Genomic DNA, 24,285 nt, shown 5'->3' on the forward strand with positions numbered 1-24,285 from the left:
CAGCCATTGACCTAGCGGTAAGGTCTCACACAGTAATCGAGCGGTAATGATCTATGCGCATAGAATGACGGTTACTACCCGATTACCGCCTGCACCCCAGAAAAAAAAATATTTTCTGGCACGCCTAGCAGACGTGCATCAAAAATGAAATTATCGAAAAGGGCCACGCGGTAGCCGGGCGGTAACTCAAAATTGACATGCATTGGGTGCGCATAGATGCCTATGTGGCTTAGTAAAAGGGCCCCTTAACCCTCCATTGCCCCAGGTACAACAGTATTACAATGTACTGTTTAGACTGTGAGCCCACTAGGGATAGACCCAGTACCTGTAAAATGAAACTGTAAACCACTTAGGTCTAAGCAGTATATAAATACTGAAATGAATGAATGAAATGTTTTTGACCCAGGCACAGGCAAATTAATACAGAATGGAGCAATAGTCTAAGAATGAGTTTCAAATTCCACTTCCCCACTGACACTTCTTAGACTATGCCTGCTGACTTTTAAAAATGTCTGCTGCAAATCAGTACTTTCCTCAGATTTCTTCTACAATGGAACTAAATGTTGGAGCTCTCTCCCTAAATCTGTTAGATTCCATTCTAATTATATACAATTTCAAAAGAAGTTAAAAACTTATCGCTTTACAAATTCATTTCAAATTTCTTCAAATTAGTCTAAATTTTCTTGATCTAATTAACTGGCCGACAACCTTACCTTCTGCTTGTATTATGCCTTTATCAAGTTGTACATTGCTATAATCCTTCTTTTAATCTGTTACTCCTTGCTACTCATTCCAACATATTATGACCAATGTCATTTTTCATTCTATATTTATTCAATCTGTATTGTAAGACAGATTGAACTCAAGACTTTTTGGGATAATCTGCCGGATTATATATATATATCGCGCCTAGCGTTTCGCACCTAAATCTAAGTGTATTCCATAAGAATGCATGTAACTTAATTGGCTTAACAAACCAATCAGAGTTTTTAATAGCACTTAGCAAGCAATCATGAGCACTAATTGGTAATAATTAGGATTTACGTGCATAACTATCTAAGCATATGCTGTAACTCACTGTGCTCAAATTCAAATGTGCACATCCAAAAGGGGTGTGGCTATGGGCGGAGAAATAGGTGCTTCGTGAGTGTTCCCAAATTTGGAATATGGCCCAGTCTGTGTAAGTCTACCCACAGGGATTTACGCCACATTATCACTGGTGTAAATAGATGCATGTAGGTTTAGGCGCAGGGCTATTGACTAAATGTGTAATATACTGTGCCTAAATCTTAATATGCATAGATTTTCCAGGTGCCATATATAGATTCCCACCCAATGTGGGATACAAATGTCATGCATACATCTGTGGGCAAGACTCTTCATATTTATCCCCTTATGCTATATAGGACTAAATTCTATATATGACACCCAAATAATCAGTGTAAAAAGTGCTATTCTATAAGCCACACTTAAAGTTACGTGTTGTTTATGGAATAGCTTTTATGACAAGGAATTGCGCCTAATCTTATGCGCAGTCATTTGCACCAACTGAAACATTGTGCAAATGTACTTGCCTACATTAGGTGCATATCCCTGTTATTCTATAACAATGCACGTTAATTTTAGGAACCCCCCCCCCATTGTGCCCATGACCCTCCTAATTCTGCACCCTCTTTTTCAGATCACTCATAAATTCTAATTAAATGTAATTAGTGCCAACAATTGCTTGTTAAAAAGCCGATTATCAGTGCTAATTAGCTTATTATTGAATTAAACTGCATGCACAAATTAGGTATGCACCCAAATTTGTATGCACAATATTTGGCGACTTTTATAGAATTAGGGCAATAATGTCCAAACATTAGGTGCCAGATCAGCGTGCAATCTTCTGTGCTACAGTGACAGTTTTGTGCCAAAATGGGGGTGAAAAAGTGGTACACACATAAGTGCATTTAGGTGCTATTCCATAACTTGTCACCTAAGTGTTCTAGCCTGTATCAGCAAGGGGACATTCACATGGAAGGGGCATAGGCAGGCCATGGGCGTGTCACCAAGCAAGTCTTGCTGACCAAGACTTTGCAATACTAAATGTCTATTTACTAATATTCTTCCACTACTCATGATATATTGTAAGCCACTTTGAGCCTGCAAAGAGGTGGGATAAGGTGGGATACAAATGCAACAAATAAATGAATACTTTTAGGTGTGCATGTAGGATGCTACATTTACGCTTGCTATTGACATGGTGTAATTGGGTACATTTGCATAAGTTATACAGATTGAAGCCTATGATTTCTGGGTATGATTTCCAGTGTGTTGTTCAAAGTATGGTTTCAGTATGTTTGGACTACTGCGATGCTTTGTATATAGGGATGTCTTCTTTGAGTATCAAAGCATTTTGGGTAGTCCAGAATGTGTCAGCCAGAGCAATAATGGGAGTGGCAATTTTCCCATGTGATACCTATGCTTAAGCAATTACACTGGCTACCTGTTCTGCAAAGAATTCAATTTAAGTTATTGATAGTTATACATCAGGTCATGTTTGCTGCTTCCCCATTTTATTTAAAGCAGATTTTGAGTGTTTACCGCCCAAGATGTACACTGAGATCTGACACCACTATGCGACTGTCGACTGATGTACTTATGCAGTTGCATTACGTTAGACACGTGAGCCTCAGCCTTTGCTTCTGTTGGAATTTTATTGTGGAATGCACTGTCTGGTCAGCTCCGTCAGTGTGCTAACAGGACACATTTTAGGAAGTCATTGAAAACTCAATTGTTTGTGTCTGTATTTTTATAATTATATGAAGAGAGAACCTTTCGCAAGCAGTTTGTTTGTATATGTTTTATGTTCTTTTTGGAAAATGTGAATGTTCTTCCATACTCCACCTAGTTGTAGGCGGTACAGAAATTTTTAAGATAAATAAATGTTGGCACATAACTGCTTACTTATGTTAGTGTTCGGTAATTGAGTTGGCATACTAATTTGCTTTTATATAGAATACTGAGCTTAGTGTTCAGATTTTTGGCAGCTAAGTTCTAGCCTTCTTTATAGAATTACTTCATTTATAAGCTTTTTGTGGGAAGAGTTTTATTATTCCTGAATTTGATTAATGCTGTAAGTTGAAAGATGGGCTAAAAATTCAAATTAATCTTTTTTTTTTAATTCACATTTTCACCTTGATCTCGAAAGAAAGTAGGTGCAAAGAAAGTCTCAAAAATAGAATAATGAAATGACTACATCAGGACAGCTATATAAATAGTGATTCAGAGCACTTAGAAATATGTTTTATAATCACCAGGGTGATAATTGGCCAAACAAAACAAAAAACAATTCATGATTATTTTAAATAAATTTTTCTCAATTTTCCCCTCACCTAAGTGTTCTTTATTCACAGTAGAAATGTTTTAAGTGTGTACATACTGCAAATTCTATATATAGCGCCTTAATTTCTGCATGGAAATTGAAGCATATTCTATAAAAATATGTGTAACTTAATTGGTTAACTAGCTAATCAGCGCTGTCAATTGGATATTAACAAGCAATTATCAGCACTAATTGGCATTAATTACAATTTACATGCACAAGTCGCTAAGCATATTCTATAATGTTGTGCACGTAAATTCCAAGTTGCACAGTTGAAAAAGGGTGCACCTAATATATCTGTCAAGGTTTACGCCAAGTAAAAACATGGCCTAAATAGATGTGACCAAATTTAGCTCTGTAGAAAGGCGCTCAGCGTATTCTATTTACTGTGTGGAAATTTAAGAGTATTCTATAAAATTTAGGCATACTTTAGAGAATATGCCTAGGCGCATTTTTTTACCGCATGGATTTTTCAGGTGCCATATATAGAATCTAGCCCACAGTACATATGTTAATTTGTAGGTATATACATGTACAAGCAATTTGCATACACTTTACATTTATACAGGTTGAACACCAGGTCCAACTGTAAACCAGACTTTACCACAACTTAGAAATTTCTATGTTGACAATTGCACAAGAAATGTACAACATGGGCATCATCCTGCAAATCATTGCTTCTTCAGGGGTCTGTATATGTATCTGTTACAAATGATCAAAAAGTGAGTGCGGATTACAAAAAAGTACACGTGGAATCCCAAAAGAAATCCACTATAACCGAAACAACCATAGAACAAATGAAAGGAAAAGCCTTAAAGAACTCAAGAATTACAAATGATTTCTGGGGATTTTTTAAAAAAATATTTTTGAGCTCTTGAAAGTTTTTTGAGATTCTGAAATTTTATGATCAATGCTTTTCCTGTTGGGTCAGCATCGTTTTTATTGGTTCATCCAACTAACAGCTCCCATTGATGTGCTGTGCCTGTATGAGAATGCATTTGTTCCATATTTTTGTGTCCTAGACTTTTGTAAAGTTCGTGTTTACATGGTGTGTTTGTATATTTTTTTTATAGAAGACACCCCGTCGCTGGGGACCCTGAAGAAACATAGTGAAATGCTGGCTATCGTTGGCCTGGAGGCGAGTGAATTTTCAATACAGCACAGCACAGTACAATAGTGGGTAGTCAGTGAGCTCAGCCCAATTTGCTAATTGTGGATACACTGTGATGTAGATCTTCCAAAGATAAGAGGACTTTGATTTATCTCTGCAAAGATTTTTAAGATGCTTATCCTTTGAGAAAGATTGAGAAAGTCTGTGATATGTTTGCTTTTGATAGATTTTTGCATTTTGATATTTTTTCATGGAAGGTTTTTATGCCGATGATGAAGGAATAAGTGATCATTTGATCCTTTTAGCTTGTTAGATTGTTTGCAATTCTTGAGCTCTTTGAGGCTTTTCCTTCCATTTTATCTATGGTTGTTTTGGTTATAGTGGATTTCTCTTGTGATTCTATGTGTATGTATCTGTTACTCCAGTGCTCATAGCCTCACACAAACAACTCTTTGAACACAGTGGTATGTATTAAGTTAAGGATCAGGAATGCACAGTACAAATAAAAGCAGAGCAAATACAGTTAAACCAAAACATATGCAACATTTGATCATCTTCTTCTGTAATATCAAACTTCAATGCTGCACACTGTTAAAAAAAAAGAAAAAGAAAGAAAACTGTCTTTCTTACCTTGATCAAAAGGCTTGTTTGGGTTCCAGCTTCTGAAATAATCATCCTGAGAAAAACAAGGCAAAAAATAAATTTGGAAAAATCATGCAAACGTTCATTTACTTTTCATCTTTATTAAATCACTAAAAACAGCCATGCTATATAATTAATTTGGGGGAAGGGGGAGAAAGACAGTGCTCTATAGCAAATATTTGCAGAAGTACAGTATTTGATTGGTATGCTTCAAAAACAGGTAATCACTTCTAAACTAGGGATGTGTTTTCACTGGAAATGAAAGAGAAGATTTTAACGAGGTTGGCTGATATTGTACAGCAGAAATAACGTTTTTGTTGGTCTTGGTCTGTTAGCACCATTTCTTCTGGCTGTACTAGTGGGGCAGGAGCAACTGGGAATCAGTCCTGCCTCATGACAGAGGGATGGAAGTGAAACAAAACACATGATTTATATTGAAAAGAACATTAAAGACTGTTTTCTTCACATGTATGCTAAACTTAAGAATGAATATCTTTTGGAATGCAGTTGTGATCTTCCTGCAGCCCTGTCCCTGACTGGCCCCACAGTCTCAGCTCGCAGTAGTCTTTTGTCTTCCAGGTTAACCAAAACCAAGTCTGGCCTCCAGGAATAGGATTTCACAAGGTTCCAGAAGAAAACTGACCTACATGAATTATACTTCTGCTGTTTACACGTAAGTTGTTTGGGCATGTCCTACAGTGCTGTACTGTTCTTGTCTGCCCTGGGCCTCTCTGGTCTGCTCCTGGCCAGTTAAATCGCTTATTCAGAGCTAACAGGTCATACGCGGGGGCACTCAAGCGGATAGTGCCGCAGAAAACGTTCGGTCAGTGCCTAGTGCAAAACAAGCTATTTTGGTGGCATTCCAGGGGCATAGTCAGAACTTGGCCAGTTAAATGGTGATATTCAGCACTGAGGGGGTCTTTTAGAAAGTGGCGATAAGCCCAACACGAGCTTAATGCTCACTAAAATGGAAGTAGTGCCGGGCTACTGCAACATCCCGGTGCTACACCCCCAGCACACGCCATTTCTGGTGCTACAAAATTATTTTTATTTCTGTAGCACCAGTGTATACCCGGTGGTAATCGGGCAGTGCCGTGCAATTCACGGTTACCACCAGGTTAGCATGGGAGCCCTTACCGGCACCTCAATGGGTGGCGGTAAATGCTCTCTCCGAAATGGGTGCGTGGCGAGTGCTTCACTTGCCGCACGGCCATTTCTTAAAAAAAAGAAAGACATGCCTTTTACCCACTGTGATAAAAGGGGACATCAGCGCGCATCAAAAACACACTCCGATGCCAGCATAGGCCCCCTTTTGCTGTAGCTTCATTAAAGGACCCCTTAACCAGCCATGGCAACGATAAATATAAGTACATAAGTATTGCCATACTGGGACAGACCAAAGGTCCATCAAGCCCAGTATCCTGTTTCCAACAGTGGCCAATCCAGGTCACAAATACCTGGCAAGATCCCAAAAAAGTACAAAACATTTCATACTGCTTATCCCAGAAATAGTGGATTTTCCCCAAGTCCATTTAATAATGGTCTTTGGACTTTTCCTTTAGGAAGCCATCCAAACCTTTTTTAAACTCCGCTAAGCTAACTGCCTTTACCACATTCTCTGGCAATGAATTCCAGAGTTTAATTACACGTTGAGTGAAGAAATATTTTCTCTGATTCTTATTAAATTTACTACTTTGTAGCTTCATCACATGCCCCCTAGTCCTAGTATTCTTGGAAAGAGTAAACAAATGATTCACATCTACCATTCCACTGCACTCATTATTTTATAGACCTCTATCATATCTCCCCTCAGCCATCTTTTCTCCAAGCTGAAGAGCCCTAGATGCTTCAGCTGTTTCTCATAGGGAAATCGTCCCATCCCCTTTATAATTTTCGTCACCCTTCTCTGTACCTTTTCTAATTCCACTATATCTTCAAGTACAAAATCTCTACTAGCTGCAGATAGCAAATGTTGCTGGTAATAATATCTTAGCTGCACACATGTCAATGAGGTCTCCTTTTATCCCTTTTAGCTCTCCTAAAGGATAGCAAGCAATGCAGCTCACAGGAGCCCAGTGGCTTCTAGCACATCACCCTTACGACCATTAAGGACATCCATAAAACTCTGTTTAGACTCAAAATATTTCTGTTATATAAGACTTGTTTACAATGTGTTTTTTGAAAGGTACTACAGGAAACAAGCGGAAAGACACCATGCTGGTTTTATCCCATACTTTTGTCAGGAAAATCCAAACAATACAAAGAGCAGACATGTATTGAACTGAAAGTAATGACAGCCCCTCCTCAAATATACAACAGCACTAACAGGAAAGGTTCAGCAGACATATGTTTTTGTTCAATGTATGAATTTTGGAAAACACTGAGATACACATGGCATACTTCCAATCATTATATTCTATTGCCATTTACAGCTTAAAAATCAAAGACCTACCTCAACTTCCTGAAAACGAAAGCATTTTAAAAAAGAAAAACAAAATAAAACAATGTATAATATCAACCATAACAAGGGCTGTTACATTTCATCAATGCTTATAACACAGAATCACCAAATCATGTGGTTGTGAACATCTTCTAACTATGGGCCCTGTTTACTAAGGTGCGTTAGCGTTTTTAGCGCACACTAAAATTAGAGCGCACTAAACGCTAGTCTCTTATATGATTCTATGGGTGACTTAGCATTTAGCATGAGCAAATCATTAGCATGTGCTAAAAACACTAGTGCGCCCTTAGCGTGGTTTAGTAAACAAGGACCTATGAATGATATATATGTTGCTTTCACTGCACACCTTACAAGGGTTAAGACATTCCCTTCACAATGCATAATTTTCATCATTTAACCTACTAACCTAGACTAGCAGTACAGAACAATTAACATAAATTGAATACAACAATACATCCCCCAGATTCTATGTTGTGCGATTTGCATTCTGCATGCAATTCAGGTTGTATTCTGTACTGCATGTGCAACTTAATTATCTTAACAAGCCAATCAGTACCAATAGATAATAGAAATGTGTGCATATTTATATATTTCATTAATATCCCACATTATCCCAATAGATCCCCATATATTCCTATGGGTGTCTCTAGCATTTATCATGCTCTAAAAACGCTAGCACGCCTTAGTAAACGGGGCCCTCAATGAGGATTGAGTATTACAAAATGTAATATGGAAACGAATACTAGATGCAAAAAAAAGTATCAAGTTATAGTCATCCATGTATATTAACAATTAGAGTGGAATAGAGAAATTGGAATAATTGTACAATTAGGGGTTTATATTATGATAATCCGTGAGAAATTGAATAAACAGAGAGGCTTTAAGGTACTTCTGGAATATCAAACAATTAGATTCCCATCTGATTAATTTCGGGAGGGAATACCACCATTCTAACTATGTTATGTTACATGTTTAGTACCAAGTATGTATGCACCTTAACGCAATACTATTTGTAACTCTGTTATCCGGAAATGGTGATGGTCTGCAAGGCAACCGCCATTACAGCAAATGTAAGCCACATTGAGCCTGCAAATTGGTAGGAAAATGTGGAATACAAATGCTACAAATACATAAAATAAATAAATAAAAATATGGTACAGAGGTAAGGGAATTCTGATATGCAGATTGACTTGTAGATCACATTTTTGCAACTGGGATAGTGGGAGAATCAGAGAGAGCATTGCGAAGGGGGAGATCAATTAAAGGTTGCATATAACCAGGGGTTAAGTCATATAGAATTTTGTTACCTCGTTCTTAGGGGTTCTATAAACAGGTCAGGTGCAGCTTTTAATAGAAACCTAGGGCAGGAATCAAGTGCACAGTTAGAAGATGAATATGTCAATAGAAAATATTTCACCAAGAAGAATGAAGGGGGAGAGAATGATGACCAATATCTATCAGTTTTGATACCAGTGAGGTTATATGTCAGTTCGGTCATGAAAATCATAAGGTCTCCTTTATACATTATAACGTTATCTCTAATTTTTATGATTTTCTGCTCAAAATGTGTAGGTAATTGGGTAGCAGATGGAGTAGATTCATTGGATAGATAGAAATGTGTGTATATAATTGGAAAGCTAGAAATGTGAGTGTACAGATAGATAGATATGTATGTAGATATAAAGATACAAATATTTGTATATACATTTATATAAATACTAGTAAAAAAGGCCCGTTTCTGACACAAATGAAACGGGCGCTAGCAAGGTTTTCCTTGGCTCCCCTGCAGCTACCCGGGTCCAGTGACCCTCCTCTCCCCCTGCCCCCACCTGCAGCCACCCATGTCCAGCGACCCTCCTCTGGACATGGATCAGCTGTGAGGCATGTTCCCCCCCCCTCCCTGGGTTCTGAAGTTGACATCATAATGGCTACGGTGATGTCAGCCTGATTTACAGAGCCATCCTGACCAACTCGGAATGAGCCACGGTCCCAGGCAGCAAGTCAGAACGTTGGAGGTGAAAATTATTATATAAGATGTATGTATACTTATTATTATGCAAATCACTGACTTCTCTGACAAATAGGGTGGTATATCAGATGTTTTTAAACTATTAAACTATAAATGGAAATTTGTATAGATAGATAGATAGACAGATAGATAATATACTATTTTTTTCCTATGCAGGATTAACAATCATCAGAAGAGCATACGAGAAAGACAGCCCACCGGCACTAGAAAATATTTTCTAGTGCCGAAAATGGCGCACAGCAGGTCCGGAACTACCACCGGTCTCCTGGGCAAGCGCAGCTGTAGGGCTGATTTGCTGCGTGCAAACCTGACAGTAACCCAACAACTGGGTGATAAAAGGGACTCTTAGAGAATGAGTGTCTGCATTGCGAAGCTTTATTCCCATAGTCACAGCGTAGAAGTAAAATCTTTACAATGAGTCTTAAGTACGATTAATCCATTTGTATCAATGAATTTAAGTGTTCAGATCAGAGTTTTCAACAAAGAACAATACGGTGTTTAGGTTTATTTCCAAAAATGGAATATATTACACTTGCATCTGTAGAACACAGAGGGAATACATAATTACCATATCTGTGATTAAATAGTTGACTTTATTGAAGAGTTCTTTTAAATTCTGAAATGTTACAGCTCTGATTTACAATACCTCTAAGCTACTTATATTAATTTAGATAAGGAGAATGAACTATTTGTCAAAGATTGCGCCCGCTAAGTAATACCCACCATGATTTACAGTGAAAGGCAGAATAGAGATGCAAGTTGATTAGAGGGGCAATCAGGATCACATGAGAGTTTAATGGCTTTTGATTGTTGGAGATAACAGGCTTCCTAAAGAGTTATTGTTTTACGTAATTAAAAGTCTTCACTGGCTCTTAGTGACCTTAGTAAGAATAGCCAGTCTTTGTAAGAAATGTAATAGAAAATCAATTATAATAATAGGTGTATTAAACATGTGAAGGGCAATTCTATAACCGAGCACCTGCAATTAGGTGCCCCTTGTGCGCGTCGATTTACAGAATACTAGCACTTATACGTGAAAGTCAGTGATTCCCAAACTTGTCCTAAGGTTTTCAGGATATCCACAATGGATATGCATGAGAGAGATTTGCACACACAGGCTTAAATTCTATAAATGGCGCCCAAATTTGGATGCCAAAAAAAAAAAAAAAAAGATCTATTCTATTGAAGACGCTCAAAGTTGGGAGCCTACCACTTAGCACCAGGATCCACACCCAATTTTAGGTGCAAGGATTTACACCAACTTAAACCTGATATAAATTGTCACGCCTTAATTAGGAGCAAATCTGCCTTATTCTGTAACACTACGTACAAATTCTAGGAATTCCCCTGACCCACCCAAGCCCCTCCCATGGCCACATACCCTTTTTGGATCCACATGTAAAATTTCCGCATACATCTTTATAGAATACTGACTACAAGGATGCATGCATAAATTCAAATTGGTACCAATCAGTGCCCAATTATTGGCACTCAATTAAATTGCATGTACAAATTGGGCGCATGCCCAAATTTGTATGTGCAATTTTGAGCACCTTATATAGAATTAGGAGGACTGCCATCTTGATATGGAAACCTCTCTCATGCATATTCATCGGATATCCTGAAAACTTGACAGGCTGGAATTCCCTCAGGACAGGACTGAGAACACCTGGCATGAGCATTCACTTAGCTGTGAAAGTGCTAGCAGAGCGCCTAAGAGCTATTTTGTAACAGATTGCTTAATTGGCATAATATATAAATGTAAGAAGGTGGTACATGTGGGCAGAGCATGGGTTGGCAATAGATGGGGCTCCCACATATGTGTGTAACTTATAAATTCTGTAATTACACCCATCCCTGCTGCATTTAGGTGCCTGCAGTAATAACAGATCTATGGCTGGTATAATTACGGGTACATAAGGACTGTTATTCTATAATGGAAGATACCACTATGGACTAGGATCTCACCATTCATCCTCAGGGAGCTACCCAACTATAGGATTGCCCTTATTGGGGGTAATCATATATGAGAAGTTCAACAAATTGCCTACTAGAAACTTATTGATAAAGACAACTTAAGCACCGATGTGTGTTTCTGAAAGGTCCTCTCAGAACCAGCCTCAACAGGGTGCAAGTGTCAACATCTAAATTTATGCCTGCTCTGAAAAACCTACATATATATTCTATACATGTGGAGTGGAATGGAAGAGTAGCCTAATGGTTAGTACAGCAGACTTTGATCATGGCAACTTGGTTCAATTCCCACTGTAGCTCCTTGTGACCATGGGCAAGTCACATAACCCTTCATTGCCCCAGGTAAAAAAAAACTTAGGGCCCCTTTTACTAAGCAGCAGTAAGCCCAACATGGACTTACTGCTCACTAAACAGGAAGTACCGCTGGGTTACCGCAAATGCCTGGTGGTACTTCCCACCCCTAGCACGCCATCATATCTGGCGCTACAAAAATATATTAATTTTTGTAGTGCCTGTGTGCCCAGTGGTAATTGGTTGTCATCTGGTTGTCATCTGGTCATTTTGAACACCTTTTTGTGTCTTATTCATTATAATAACAGGTATAGACAAAATCATTTAGATATTCACCCTGGACATTTTCATTTTGTTTCATTATGGCTGTAAAACATCCAAGTTGTTAGGCATCTCCTAAGCCCGCCATATTCTTACCTTTGAAACGCCCCCGACATGCCCCCTTGTGATTCGAATGCACTGCAGACGAATTGCATAGATAGACGTTTGCAAAACAGATTTCAAAAATATCGATTTGGATGCTTTGAGAAGAAATTCATCCATATGGTGCTTTATGATAATTTTTGGACATTTTTCTCTTTCGAAAATGAGCCCACACTGTGACAACATGCAACGGAAGACAATTCCCAGATGCCATAAGATTTACATTTGGCTTTAAAATGAATCTATTCCCAGTTCAGAAAAGGTGTTTTATTTCAAGATACTAGGTTAATATCTTCTGCTGAATATATTTATTCAGTTGATGAACAATACAATCACATTTTATACTGTATAACCTTGTTTATCTGCCTTGCCTACCCTAGTTTTCATAGGAATTAGAACAAAATATCCACCACAGCACCCATTTTTCATTTCATATAGATCTAGGTGTCATGTGAAATTTGTTTTAGAGTTTTTAATGTAAAATCCTAAATGCTATTCTTTCCAGGAACTGCCTTGGGTTTCTTTCTATTGCCCCTCAGAGTCTATTATGGAAAAATGCATCTTATTATCCCCAGACTCCAGAAAATGTTTTATACTTTTACAGAATGCTTAAGGCACTTCAATATTAATGGCAAACAGGATCTCACAAATTTAGAAGCTGGCAACATCTCATTGAAGCGCTATTGCAACCAACCAGATAAAAACAAATTTTCATACACATTACTTTACCAATGTAGCTGAACTGGATTGATGCTTCCATCTGTATACATCAAAAAGTGATCAACGATGCAAAAACGTTGTGCAAATGAAATCCTAAGAAAGTCTGCTTGTTCTGGGTACTCATTATTCTCTCCCTCTGTTTCACACCCACTTCTATCTCGATTTAGTTCAAGGACACAGAACAATGAAAGGAATTTAGTTTTGCTTGAACAAATTATGCTGTCTTGTAAACTGTCTCAGTTTAAGAGCTGTTCTTTATACCTTCCCCCTGAAGTCCACACAAACAGTTTCAGCTGCACTGTGGAGGGAATTCTATGAAGGCTGGAGGAGTGGCCTAATGGTTAGCGCAGCAGGTTGCAGATCTGGGGAGCCCAGTTTGATTCCTGCTGCTGCCTAACGGTCATCAGTGGGTTGAGATCCTGGGGAACCAGGTTCAATTCCCCCTGCAGCTCCCTGTCACCCTGGGCCAGTCACTTAGCCCTCCATCACCCCAGGTACAATATAATAATGAGCCCAATAGAGACAGTACCAGTAACTGAAAAAGAAAATTGTCTAGGTCTAGGCAGTATATAAATATAAAAAATAAATATATTGGAAGCAGAAAAGTTCAGCACTAAGCACTATTCTATAAAGGGCCAACTCTGGGCTCCAGACTTAAGCCTGCTGAAATCTGGTGTAAATCCTGCCTCCCAAGTTGGGTGCAGAGACCCATTATTCTATAACATTGTCCCTAACTTTTCAGAATGCCCCTGGCCCACCCATGCCCCTCCCAAGGCCACACCCCTTTAGGTTTCACACTTTGGGATTTAGGCACCATGTGTTATAGAATAGTGGACAGACAGATTCACATGCAAATCCTAATTGGTGGTAATGTCAATAATTGGTTGTTAGCATCCAATTATTGATGGTTAAGAGCTCATTAGCCAATTAAGTTGCGCTCACATCTTGGAACTGCGCCTAAATTTAGGCACTTTATATAGACTCCATTGGGGTGTGTATAAGGAACCTGGTCCAGGAAAATGTAATCTACTGTAGCAAAATAAAATATGTTTATGTTTATTAAGGGGTCCTTTTACTAAGTTGTGGAAAGCACTAATGCATGCTTACTGCAGCAAAAACATGCTTAATGCAGAGTTCGCATGGAGAGGCATAATCGAACGGGGCCGGCCATCTATATGTGCGGCCATCTCTAAGGCCGGCCCCGTAAAGTGGCATACCCAACCGTATTATTGAAACAAGATGGCCGGCGTTAGAGATCACCGCCATTGGTTTCCGCCGATAATGGAAACTAATGCCGGCCATCTCAAACCCGGCCAAATCCAAGCCATTTGGTCATGGGAGGAGCCAGCATTTGTAGTGCACTGGTCCCCCTCACATGCCAGGACACCAACCGGGCACCCTAGAGGGCACTGCAGTGGACTTCAAAAATAGCTCCCAGGTGCAAACCTCCCTTACCTTTTGTGTTGAGCCCCCCAAAACCCACTACCCGCAACTGTACACCACTACCAAAGCCCTTAGGGGTGAAGGGGGGCACCTACATGTGAGTACAGTGGGTTTGGGGGGGTTTGGAGGGCTCCCATTTACCACCACACGTGTAACAGGTGGGGGGGATGGGCCTGGGTCCGCCTGCCTGAAGTCCACTGCAGTACCCACTAAAAACTGCTCCAGGGACCTGCATAGTGCTGTGATGGAGCTGGGTATGACATTTGAGGCTGGCATAGAGGCTGGCACAAAAATGTTTATAATTTTCTTTTTGGGTGGGAGGGGGTTGGTGACCACTGGGGGAGTAAGGAAGTTGGGGCACTTTTTTGAGGCTTGGTCCTAAAAATAAATGGACCAAGTAAAGCCGGCCAAGTGCTCGTCAGAGCCGACCTTCTTTTTCCATTATTGGCTGAAGCCGGCCATCTCTTAACCATGCCCCCGTCCTGCCTTCGGTACCCTATCGACACACCCCCTTGAACTTTGGCCGGCCCTGCTACGGAAAGTAGTTGAAGCCGGCCAAAATCGGCTTTCGATTATACCAATTTGGCCGGGTTTAGGAGATTGCCGGCCATTTCCCGATTTGTGTAGGAAGATGGCCGGCCTTCTCCTTCGAAAATAATCAGGTTAGGCACCCCGTGGTAATGTTTGTATGTGTGCGCTACTCACATGATAAAGAATAAAATTTATTTTTTAGTGCTGGGGTGTGTCTGGGGGGGTGAAGAGTAGGCATGTACTGCGCTAATCAGCGCAGCTGCATCACTGCTCACTGATTAGCATGTAGTTAGCATGTGAGCTCTTACCGCCTACAAAATTTCCACAGCGATCAAACAGACAAGCACAAAGGGGAAGAAGACAGTTCCAAGAACCAATTTGGATACACGCGCTGCGCTGTTTCAGCTGATTCTTGCATGAATGACCAAAAACGTGGTTGTTCTCCATATTGTTTTCAACAAAGGTTGTTCTCCATATTTTTTGCAATACCACAAAGTTGTGACCCCTGAGGAAGGCAAATAGCCGAAACATGGTCTGTGTTGGGTCCGAACTGTTTATGCAACTTTTATTGGAGAATACATTTTTTGAACTTTGAAGATATTGGACTTCTGGTAGTTCTTGGAACTGTCTTCTTCCGTTTTGTGCTTGTCTGAAATTAGCACGTGGCCATTAATTCTGGAAAGAGAAAAGTTGGCCATTTTACCCACATGGTAAAAAGTGCCTTAGTGCACTAAGGCCCCTTTTTACCAAAGCTTAGTAAAACGGCCCCAGAAAGATTGACTATTCTGCCAGGCTTTCCAGGTCACAGCGGTTTACATGATCAAAATAATACATAAAATATAAAACCATCAAGGAAGCACAATAGGAAAGACTTAGACACCACATTCACACATCAATCACCACAAACATAGTCCAAAAACATCAAATACTTGCAATACAGCTAGGCACCATCCCAACGCTATCAAACCTCCAAAGTTCCAAAAGATTAGCAAAAAGATTTTAAAAAGATACGCTTTTAATTCTGCTTTAACTTTTGACAAGGAAGTAATCTGCATGTCTTATAAGAACAATATGGAAGACCATTGCCATCTTCATTCACTATGTAAATGAAATGGAAAAATGCTTCTGCTGCTCTCAGTTATAGGAAAATTCTCAAGTCATTTATCTGAGTAAATAATAATTTGCTCAGGTAAATTGGCCTGTCTGAAAATTTACATTCTTGGCATGGCTAAAAGAATGCATGAGTTTTGGCATGCATGCTATTAGCTGAGTTTGAACAGATGCATTCCAGGAGGTGCATTTAGGTCGAGGAGGATAAAGATGAGCACAAATTCCATTTTCAAATGCACACGTTTGTTTTACCCCTGCTTGGCCGTGGACCTACAGAAATATTAAGGGATAGTATGCACTGTCTTTATATGTGTGTATGTTATCGGGAGAATTCTATATATAGTGCTCAATGTTATGTGCTTAAATTTGGGCACGTACCCAATTTGCGCATGCAATTTAATTGAGTAACGAGCCAATTAGCACCAATAATTGGGTGCTAACAATCAATTATTGGTGCTAATTGGCAACAATTTGGATTTATCAATACATCTTGCTAGGCACCGTTCACTATTCTATACAGACACATGCATAAATGGGTGGAGGAGTAGCCTAATGGTTAGTGCAGTGGACTTTGATCTAGGCGTCCTGGGTTTAATTCCCACTGCAGCTCCTTGTGACTCTGGGTAGGTCACGTGAACCCTTCATTGCCTCAGGTACAAAAACCAAGATTGTGAGTCCTCTAGGGACAGACATAGTACGTACTTATAATTGGATTGTAAGCCACATTGAACCTGAATTCTGATTGAGATAATGCAAGATACAAATGTCATAACAGAAATAAATCTTTCAGGGTGCAACTAAAAAGGAGGCATGGCCATGAGAGGAGCAGAACAGTGTTCGAGCACCCTGCTGGCACTTTCTTGGATAATGTACACGTATGCAGCAAGGAGCATGTAAAGACAGTCACCTAGACTATAGAATTGCCCTTATTGTCCGTACATCTCACTCATTGGGGCTGTCCACTCTTGGTATCTCTGATTTGTACCAGAAGTAATGGAGGGAGAAAAAGACTTGCCCAACTACCTTGGTTCTCATCCCACTGCTGCACAGTGTGTAACTTTGGAGTCCCTAATTCTACCCACAGAAATTAGTGCTTCAGGCCCCATAATACAACAAAATGGGATTGTCATTAATCGAAGCTGGGCCTAAATTCCTTACTGGATCTGGGTAATTTGACAGTGTCCCAGGGTATAGAACCCAAACAGTGCTGATCCCAATGAATAGATCCATTTCTTGTTGTTCACACCCAAAATATTGTTTATAGTTTCACACCCAAAATAACAGGACCAGTGTATTGAACAGTATGTTACTCTGACGTAACAAAAAAATGTGCTGTAATAATTTCAGACTTTCAAGTATAAGCTTACAAAGGCAATTTATTGAATTTATTGATAGCATTGTGAGAAAATACAAGATAAGTATTTCAGAGAAACAACTTGACTGAATGGTGAAAACATTTCTGAAAGTCTGTTACAACATTCTACATCATCTAAAATCATTTCAGTGTCCCGGAAAGTGCTCACCTATAGAACTATGTCTAGAGAAGGACGATGTAAGCGTAAACATTTTGTGCTTGTTTGTCCTGTGGTCCAGCTCCCGTCTGAGCATCTGTATTAATTCTCAGCCTAATGGAAACAGGCGAATGGGCTACGAGATGATCATTAAACCACAATCATGTCTAAATCTTTCAGAACCTATAAACATGGCATTTCCATTAGAACTGTTTTTATGATATTGCTAGCATTGTTTCCCTGAGCCCCAGCCCAATGATTAAACCTTCCACCCGCGAAGTACAGCTGGGAAGGTGGCAATAATTGCCATCTTGCTGCTCTTTTAAAAATTAGCTGCAGAAGGCTGCGATTGCAGTTTCCAGTCTTCCTCTTCCGCCTGCTCCAGAAGATTGTTTTGATTTGCCACAGTGTGAAATCACCAGCTGCTACTCAGCTTAGCCTCTACCAGAAAATCTCACTAAGGTTTGCCTATTTTAATCAAACAGACTCGGTGAAAAGAAAAACAACGAAATAGATGAATAAAGAAGATCTCTTTAGAAGGCTCAAAAATGCTTAACGATGAAAGCTCTCTGACAATTCATGTTCCTTGCTGAGGACATTACCTTAGGAAAGGAGATTAGTTTTCCTGAAGGCTTTTATATGTAAATCTAAGTAGGTATTCTGTCTAGCCAACTGTTTTGTTGACTTTCTTTAAACTGATTTTCATTTTCCTCGTCTAGTACAATGCTTTTTTTGTGTAATTAAATTATTTTGATATTGAATTTAATATTAAAATTTTAAAGGAGCATTTTCAACTAGTATTTACAGCATATTGGGTCTTATTCCAAAAGGTTTTCCCCCAATCTGGAGGTAATTATGTAAAGAGGGTGCCAATATCTAAGAACATAAGAATAGCCATACTGGGTCAGACCAATGGCCCAACTAGTCCAGTATCCTGTTTTCCAAACAGTGGCCAAGCCAGGTCACAAGTACCTGGCAGAAACCAGAACACTGACATGTATCTGAGTATCCCCCAGATTATATATATGAGGGCCAATATTCAGATGGCAGGAGGCAGCCCGGCTAACTTCCGCGGTTGGCGATGAGGCTGGATATTCAATATCAGGCCATTTCCAGTGACTGGCATTGGATATCTGGTTTATTTTTGGCAGCTATAAACTTAACTGTCCCAAGTCAGTATTCATTGCTGGCCGGTTAAGTTTATAGTGGCCAAAGATAGGCCTGCTATTTGGGTGACCTGATTTGGCTGCCAAACGTAGCCAGCAATGTGCTGAATATTTGCAGATAGCTGGTTATATCACCTGATATAACCAGTTAGCTGCTAACACCTGGATTCTATATAGCACGCCTAGACATTGGTGCTGAAATTGGCACAGATTCTATAACAATGTTCATAATTTAACAAGCTAATGAGCGCTGATAACAGCACTTTACAAGCAATGATGAGCACTAATTGGCACTGATTAGAATTTAGGCACACAATTTGCTAAGCATATTCTGTAACGATGTGCGTCAAACTTCTAACTCGTGCAGACAAAAAGGGACATGGTTATGGGTGGGGAAATGGGCATTTTGTGGGTGTTCTGACATTTATTCGCCTCATAATAGAATATGGCCCAGTGCACCTAAATCTACACACTTGGATTTATGCCACGTTTTCGTTAGTATAAATGGATGCACTTAGATTTAGGCTAAGTAGGCACTCCACTCTCAGCCTGCCCCTAACCCAACTTAGTGGCGATTTTCAGAGACACTAACTGCTTAAGTGCTGCTGAATAGCGTGTGCTTGGTCATTCAATGGGTTTTAACCAGGAAAGAGACTCTCCTGTCTAGTTAAACCCTTTTGAATATTGGGTGGAACAATTTCAATGTACATTCCATTCCACTACTATTTTTTTAGATGCAGTGACCAAAATTGCACACAGTATTTGAGATGCAGTCACACCATGGAGCAATGCAAAGGCATTATATTATATTATATTATATTATATTATTTATTGCAGCATTTATATCCCACATTTTCCAAATAGGTTTGGTTTAATATGGCTTACAAAGCTAGCTAGTGGAGGTAGAGAAATACACTTTAAGAAAGTGGGTGGAGGAGTAGAGATTCAAGAGATTACAGCAAGGCTTCGAGTGTTAAGGTGGTCCGAGCAAGGAAGAATAGGGGATAGGTATTGTTCTGGGGGAAAAGCCAGGGGATGGTCTGTTAGAGTGCCAGGGGATGACTTAGAGACAAGGATCTTCATGTTCGGGGTGTGCTGGTCGTCATTCTGGAGGTTTGGATGTCTTGATATCTTGAACTGACTTTTTGTGGTGGGGATTAGGTTACATTTCGGGTGGATGAGAATAGTTCATTTTTGTTGTCTGTGGGTAGGACTTTTTTGAACAGGTAAGACTTTAGGTGTTTCCGAAAGTTAATGTGAGGTGTTATGGATCTTAGTGACTTGAGAAGGGCATTCCACAGCTTGAAGCTTTGGTAGGGGAAGTTTGCTAAGTGAACGGACTTGTAGATGAGCTTTTGACATCTGAGGTAGTGAAGAGTCAGATAGTTCCTTGCCTAATTCAGTGTGTTCTTAAGAGGTAGGATGATCATGTCCGAGAGGTATACAGGCACTTCTCCGTGGACTATGAGCCAGACCATGGTGTAGAGTTTGAAAGTTATATGGGCTTTGGTTGAGAGCCAGTGGAGTGCTGGCTCTTTGATTTTGTGGCTTCCTGAAAATGAGTCTGGCGGCTGTATTTTGAGCTGTTTGGAGTCTCTTTGTGACTTGCTCTTTGCATCCTGAGTAGGTAGCATTGCAGTAATCTATGTGTGTAAGAACTATGAATTGTACTATAAGTCGGAAGACTTTTGTGGGGAAGTTGTTTCTAATTTTCCTCAGTTTCCATATTGTATGGAATACTTTCGTTATGTGATCTGGGGTTCAAAAGTTAGTTTTTGATCGATGACAACTCCCTGGAGTTTTAGGTTGTTTGAGAGAGGGTAAGTGGTCCCGTCTAAGGTGTTGTTGGGTATGATGGTTTAATTGTGAGGTGCTGTTGCTACCAGGAATTGGGTCTTGTCTCTGTTGAGTTGGGGCTTGAATGCGACGAATAAGCTTGAGCTTGAATTCTCAGTTGTGTTCTTTATTTCTTTTCTACATTACATATCTAGAAGATGAACAAATTTGCAGCTTACAAAAGTTAACAAACTCCCCAACTCAATGGAAAGCATTGTGACACCACAAGGACTTTACAGATCATTTTTTAAAACTTGTATCAGAACTTTGTTAATCAAAATCCATTGTTGAGAGACAAAGCTCAGGGTTAGCATTTAATTGTTACCATCCTTTTGTCTTTTTGTGCTTATCCCACACCTGCATTCACTTCAGAATTAATTTCCTAAGCACCTGGCAAGTACACTTCTATCCTCTTTAGTTTACACTCTCCTTTAGTCTAATAGTCTAATAAGTGCGACTGAGTCACCAAATCCAAAGGCATTTGTGATTTAAAAAAGAGAAAATTTCACTCAGCGTGACTTAGTAGTTTGATGTGGTTTAGGAAGGATAAGCTGCAGTTTGCCTAAAACCCAGTATTTCAGTGCTCCCTTTTAACAATTACACTTGAGATGAAGAAGTCAGGTACTTACATTATCTCACAAACTACTTAAAATCAAAAGGAACAGCTGAAGTGTTAGAGGAATTTGGGACTAAGGCCCAGATGCATTAAAGTCATCGGTAATTCCCGTTCCCTACCGATTCCATAACGAATCGGTAGGGAACGAGAATTCACTAAGAAAAGGGAATGCAAATGAGCTACTCGTTGTAGCTCAGTTGCATTCACCATTACCTCGGTAGCCAGTCGAAGAATCGGGACGTCCCATTCGGTTATGCTCCTCTTCCAGGTCTCTTCAGCTAATCAAGCGCGTCTAGCTTGCTGGTGTCAGCTAAACGCACTCTGATTGGCTGAAGAGACCTGGAAGAGGAGCATAATGGAAAGGGACGTCCCGAACTCCAGATCGACTCGCACGTCCCCGATTCCCTTCTCCTCGCACAGCTAGCTACAGAAGGTGAGCAGTGCCGGGGAGACAAAAATAAAAAATAAAAAAAAACCAGCGAAAAGACAAATAAAAGATGTCCCTCACAAGCGCAGGCAGAGTACGTCCATAAAGGATGCCCCTCACGTGCGCTCGCTGCTTTTTTTTCTTTTTTACCTTTTTTGGGGGCCCTTTTCCTTTCTGATTCCCTCACAGGAGCCCTAACGAGAAGTGCAGACCTCCCGTTAGGGTTCCCATGGTAAGGGAATCGGAAAAACGGTAGTGCATCTCATTATAATGAGCTGCAATGGTAGTGCAGCTCATTATAATAGCCTTTGAATAATTTGCATTCCATTTTCGTTGCCTGTTATCGTGACAGGGAAAATGCCCTTAGTGCATGCCCCCCGGTAAACTACTTGCGTTTTAAACTGGCTGGAACCAGTTTAAAACGCAAGTTGTGGGCTCGTTAGGTTTAGTGCATCTGGCCCTAAATCTTCTAACAGCAAGAATCTCCATGCAGAATTCCTTGTGAACTGATCTTAATTGGTCTTTCATATGGCACCTGCATTTCTATTTTACGGAATAGGCTTTCTGAGTGGCCCTTTTGCCAAGCTGTGGCAAAAAGGGCTATGTGGTAGTGGCTGTTTTTACTACGTGGTGAGACCCTTTTTATCGCAGCGGGTAAAAAGGCAGCAAAAATACATAGCCATTCGGTAAGATTGCTCTTATTGCGTGGCCATGTGGAGGGAACACTTATCACCACCCATTCAGGTGGCGGTAAGGGCTCCCGCAGGAACCCAGCAGTAACCAGGTAGCGGTTTTAAAAGTATTTCCATGTAACTTCCTTGAGTGTCCCCTAGTTTTTGTACTTTTGGAATGAGTAAAACATCGATTTACTTCAGCTCGTTCTACACCACTGTCGTCTACTGGGTTCCTTTGCTAAGTTGCATTAGGTGCTAATGTGCACCTAATTATTATTATTACTATTAAAAAGTTTTTATACCGCTCTAGCCAACTAGCAGAACAGAGCGGTGTACATACTACAAAAGAGAAAAAGAAAGGAACTCCATCAAAGAATAGGAAAGCACATCAGTCACACGACAGGTTAGGCAAAAACTAAGGGAAGGATAGGCAGGGGGGGGGGGGGGGGGGGTATTGTACACAGTATAGCAGCTCAAAAGGCAACAGTTTAGCTGGTGGTTTCAGTCAAACTGTCGCCCCGAAAGCCAAATGAAAGAGCCAAGTCTTTAGTTCGGTAGCAAAAACAGACTAACATAGGACACACTAAAAAATCATGCATTAAGGGGCCCTTTGCGGTACTAGGAAATATTGAAAAAACATTTCCTCAGAGGACAACCTGGCGGTAATCGGGCAGCATCGCCTACTGCCCGGTTACTGCCAGATTAGTGTGGGAGCCCTTACCAACCACCTCAGTGGGTGGCGGTCAGTGATCCCCCCTGAAATGGCCATGTGGCAAGTGCAAACTTACTGCATGGCCATGTCATTTTTGGCAATTTTCACCCGCTGCAGTAAAAGGAGGCCCTGGCGCATTGCAAGAACAGCCACTAGCGCAGGGACCCTTTTACCGCCGCTTAGTAAAAGGGCCCCTATGTTTTGTATTTGTGGGCACTAACTGATGCTCATTGCCTGGGACGGAGAATGGGTGTTCCTGCATTAATCAGTAAGCCCATCTACATTAACAAATGCTAACTGGTTAGATAATGCGGGACCATTACCGCCTACAGAACTTGCCTTGATTTTAGCTAACCATCAAATTATCCCAACGGACTCTTTACACGCATCTTGTTCCCATCATATCTCTGCTCTTGGTCCCTCAGCTATATGGTAAGCCATATTGTAGAAAATCTTTAGCATCATATCTCTGTTAGTTGGATGTTCTAATGAACGCTTATTAGGTGTATCATTAGTATTATGCAAACATTGTATTATATCTGGTATTTGAATTCCTGTGCGGTTAAATGTGCATATTTTCGATACTATTTCACAGTAGTTCTATTATTAGGTTTCAATTTACTGTTTTCAAGTTTTCCTCATTTATTGTATTTAAATTTATTCTTGGTTATTTTACTATTGTTATGCTGTTAAAAAATTGTAAGTTTTATGTTATACTACATCTGCTGTACACCACTGTGGGTGGATCTCTTCATAAAGGCAGTTAATAAATCCCAATAAATAAATAAATGTAAGTGTTCAGGTGGTAATTTTTGAAAAAGACTGCTTGCTAATGGCAACATTAGCACATGGCCATTGATGAAAATAATAGAAAAAAGACATCTTTACTGCTGCGGTAAAAAATAGCCTTAGCATTCAGGAAAAAACATGTAAGGACGCGCAAAGGGCAATTTTTACCGCAGCTTTGTAAAAGGACCTCTCTGTGAGGCTTGTCCAAGTTCAGGCCTCGAGCATCGCATACATGCCAGATTTTCAGAATATCCCTAATGAATATGCATGAAAAAGATTTGGATGTCCGCTTTCTGCATATCTCTTTCATGCACATTTATTAGGGATATCCTGAAAATCTGGCCTGTACGGAGCCAGAGGATGAACTTGGAGAAGTCTGATCTAAGTCATACTATACATATGATAGAGATGTGCATTTGTTTAAAAAGAATGAAAAATGTAACAAAACAGCT

General features: G+C 40.0%; 1 protein-coding gene across 2 annotated transcripts in view; it reads right to left on the reverse strand.

The window, feature by feature from the left end:
- The window catches only part of SPOCK1 (SPARC (osteonectin), cwcv and kazal like domains proteoglycan 1), a 635,761-nt gene that overhangs the window by 396,983 nt on the left and 214,493 nt on the right, over positions 1–24,285 (reverse strand). For both annotated transcript variants that reach the window (XM_030212676.1, XM_030212675.1), the window contains exon 3: positions 5,109–5,154. In XM_030212676.1, the coding sequence (XP_030068536.1) occupies positions 5,109–5,154 (46 nt within the window). The remainder of the gene's footprint in view (positions 1–5,108; positions 5,155–24,285) is intronic.

This window comes from Microcaecilia unicolor, chromosome 8 (genome assembly GCF_901765095.1).
Source record: "Microcaecilia unicolor chromosome 8, aMicUni1.1, whole genome shotgun sequence".
NCBI classification, from domain to species: domain Eukaryota; kingdom Metazoa; phylum Chordata; class Amphibia; order Gymnophiona; family Siphonopidae; genus Microcaecilia; species Microcaecilia unicolor.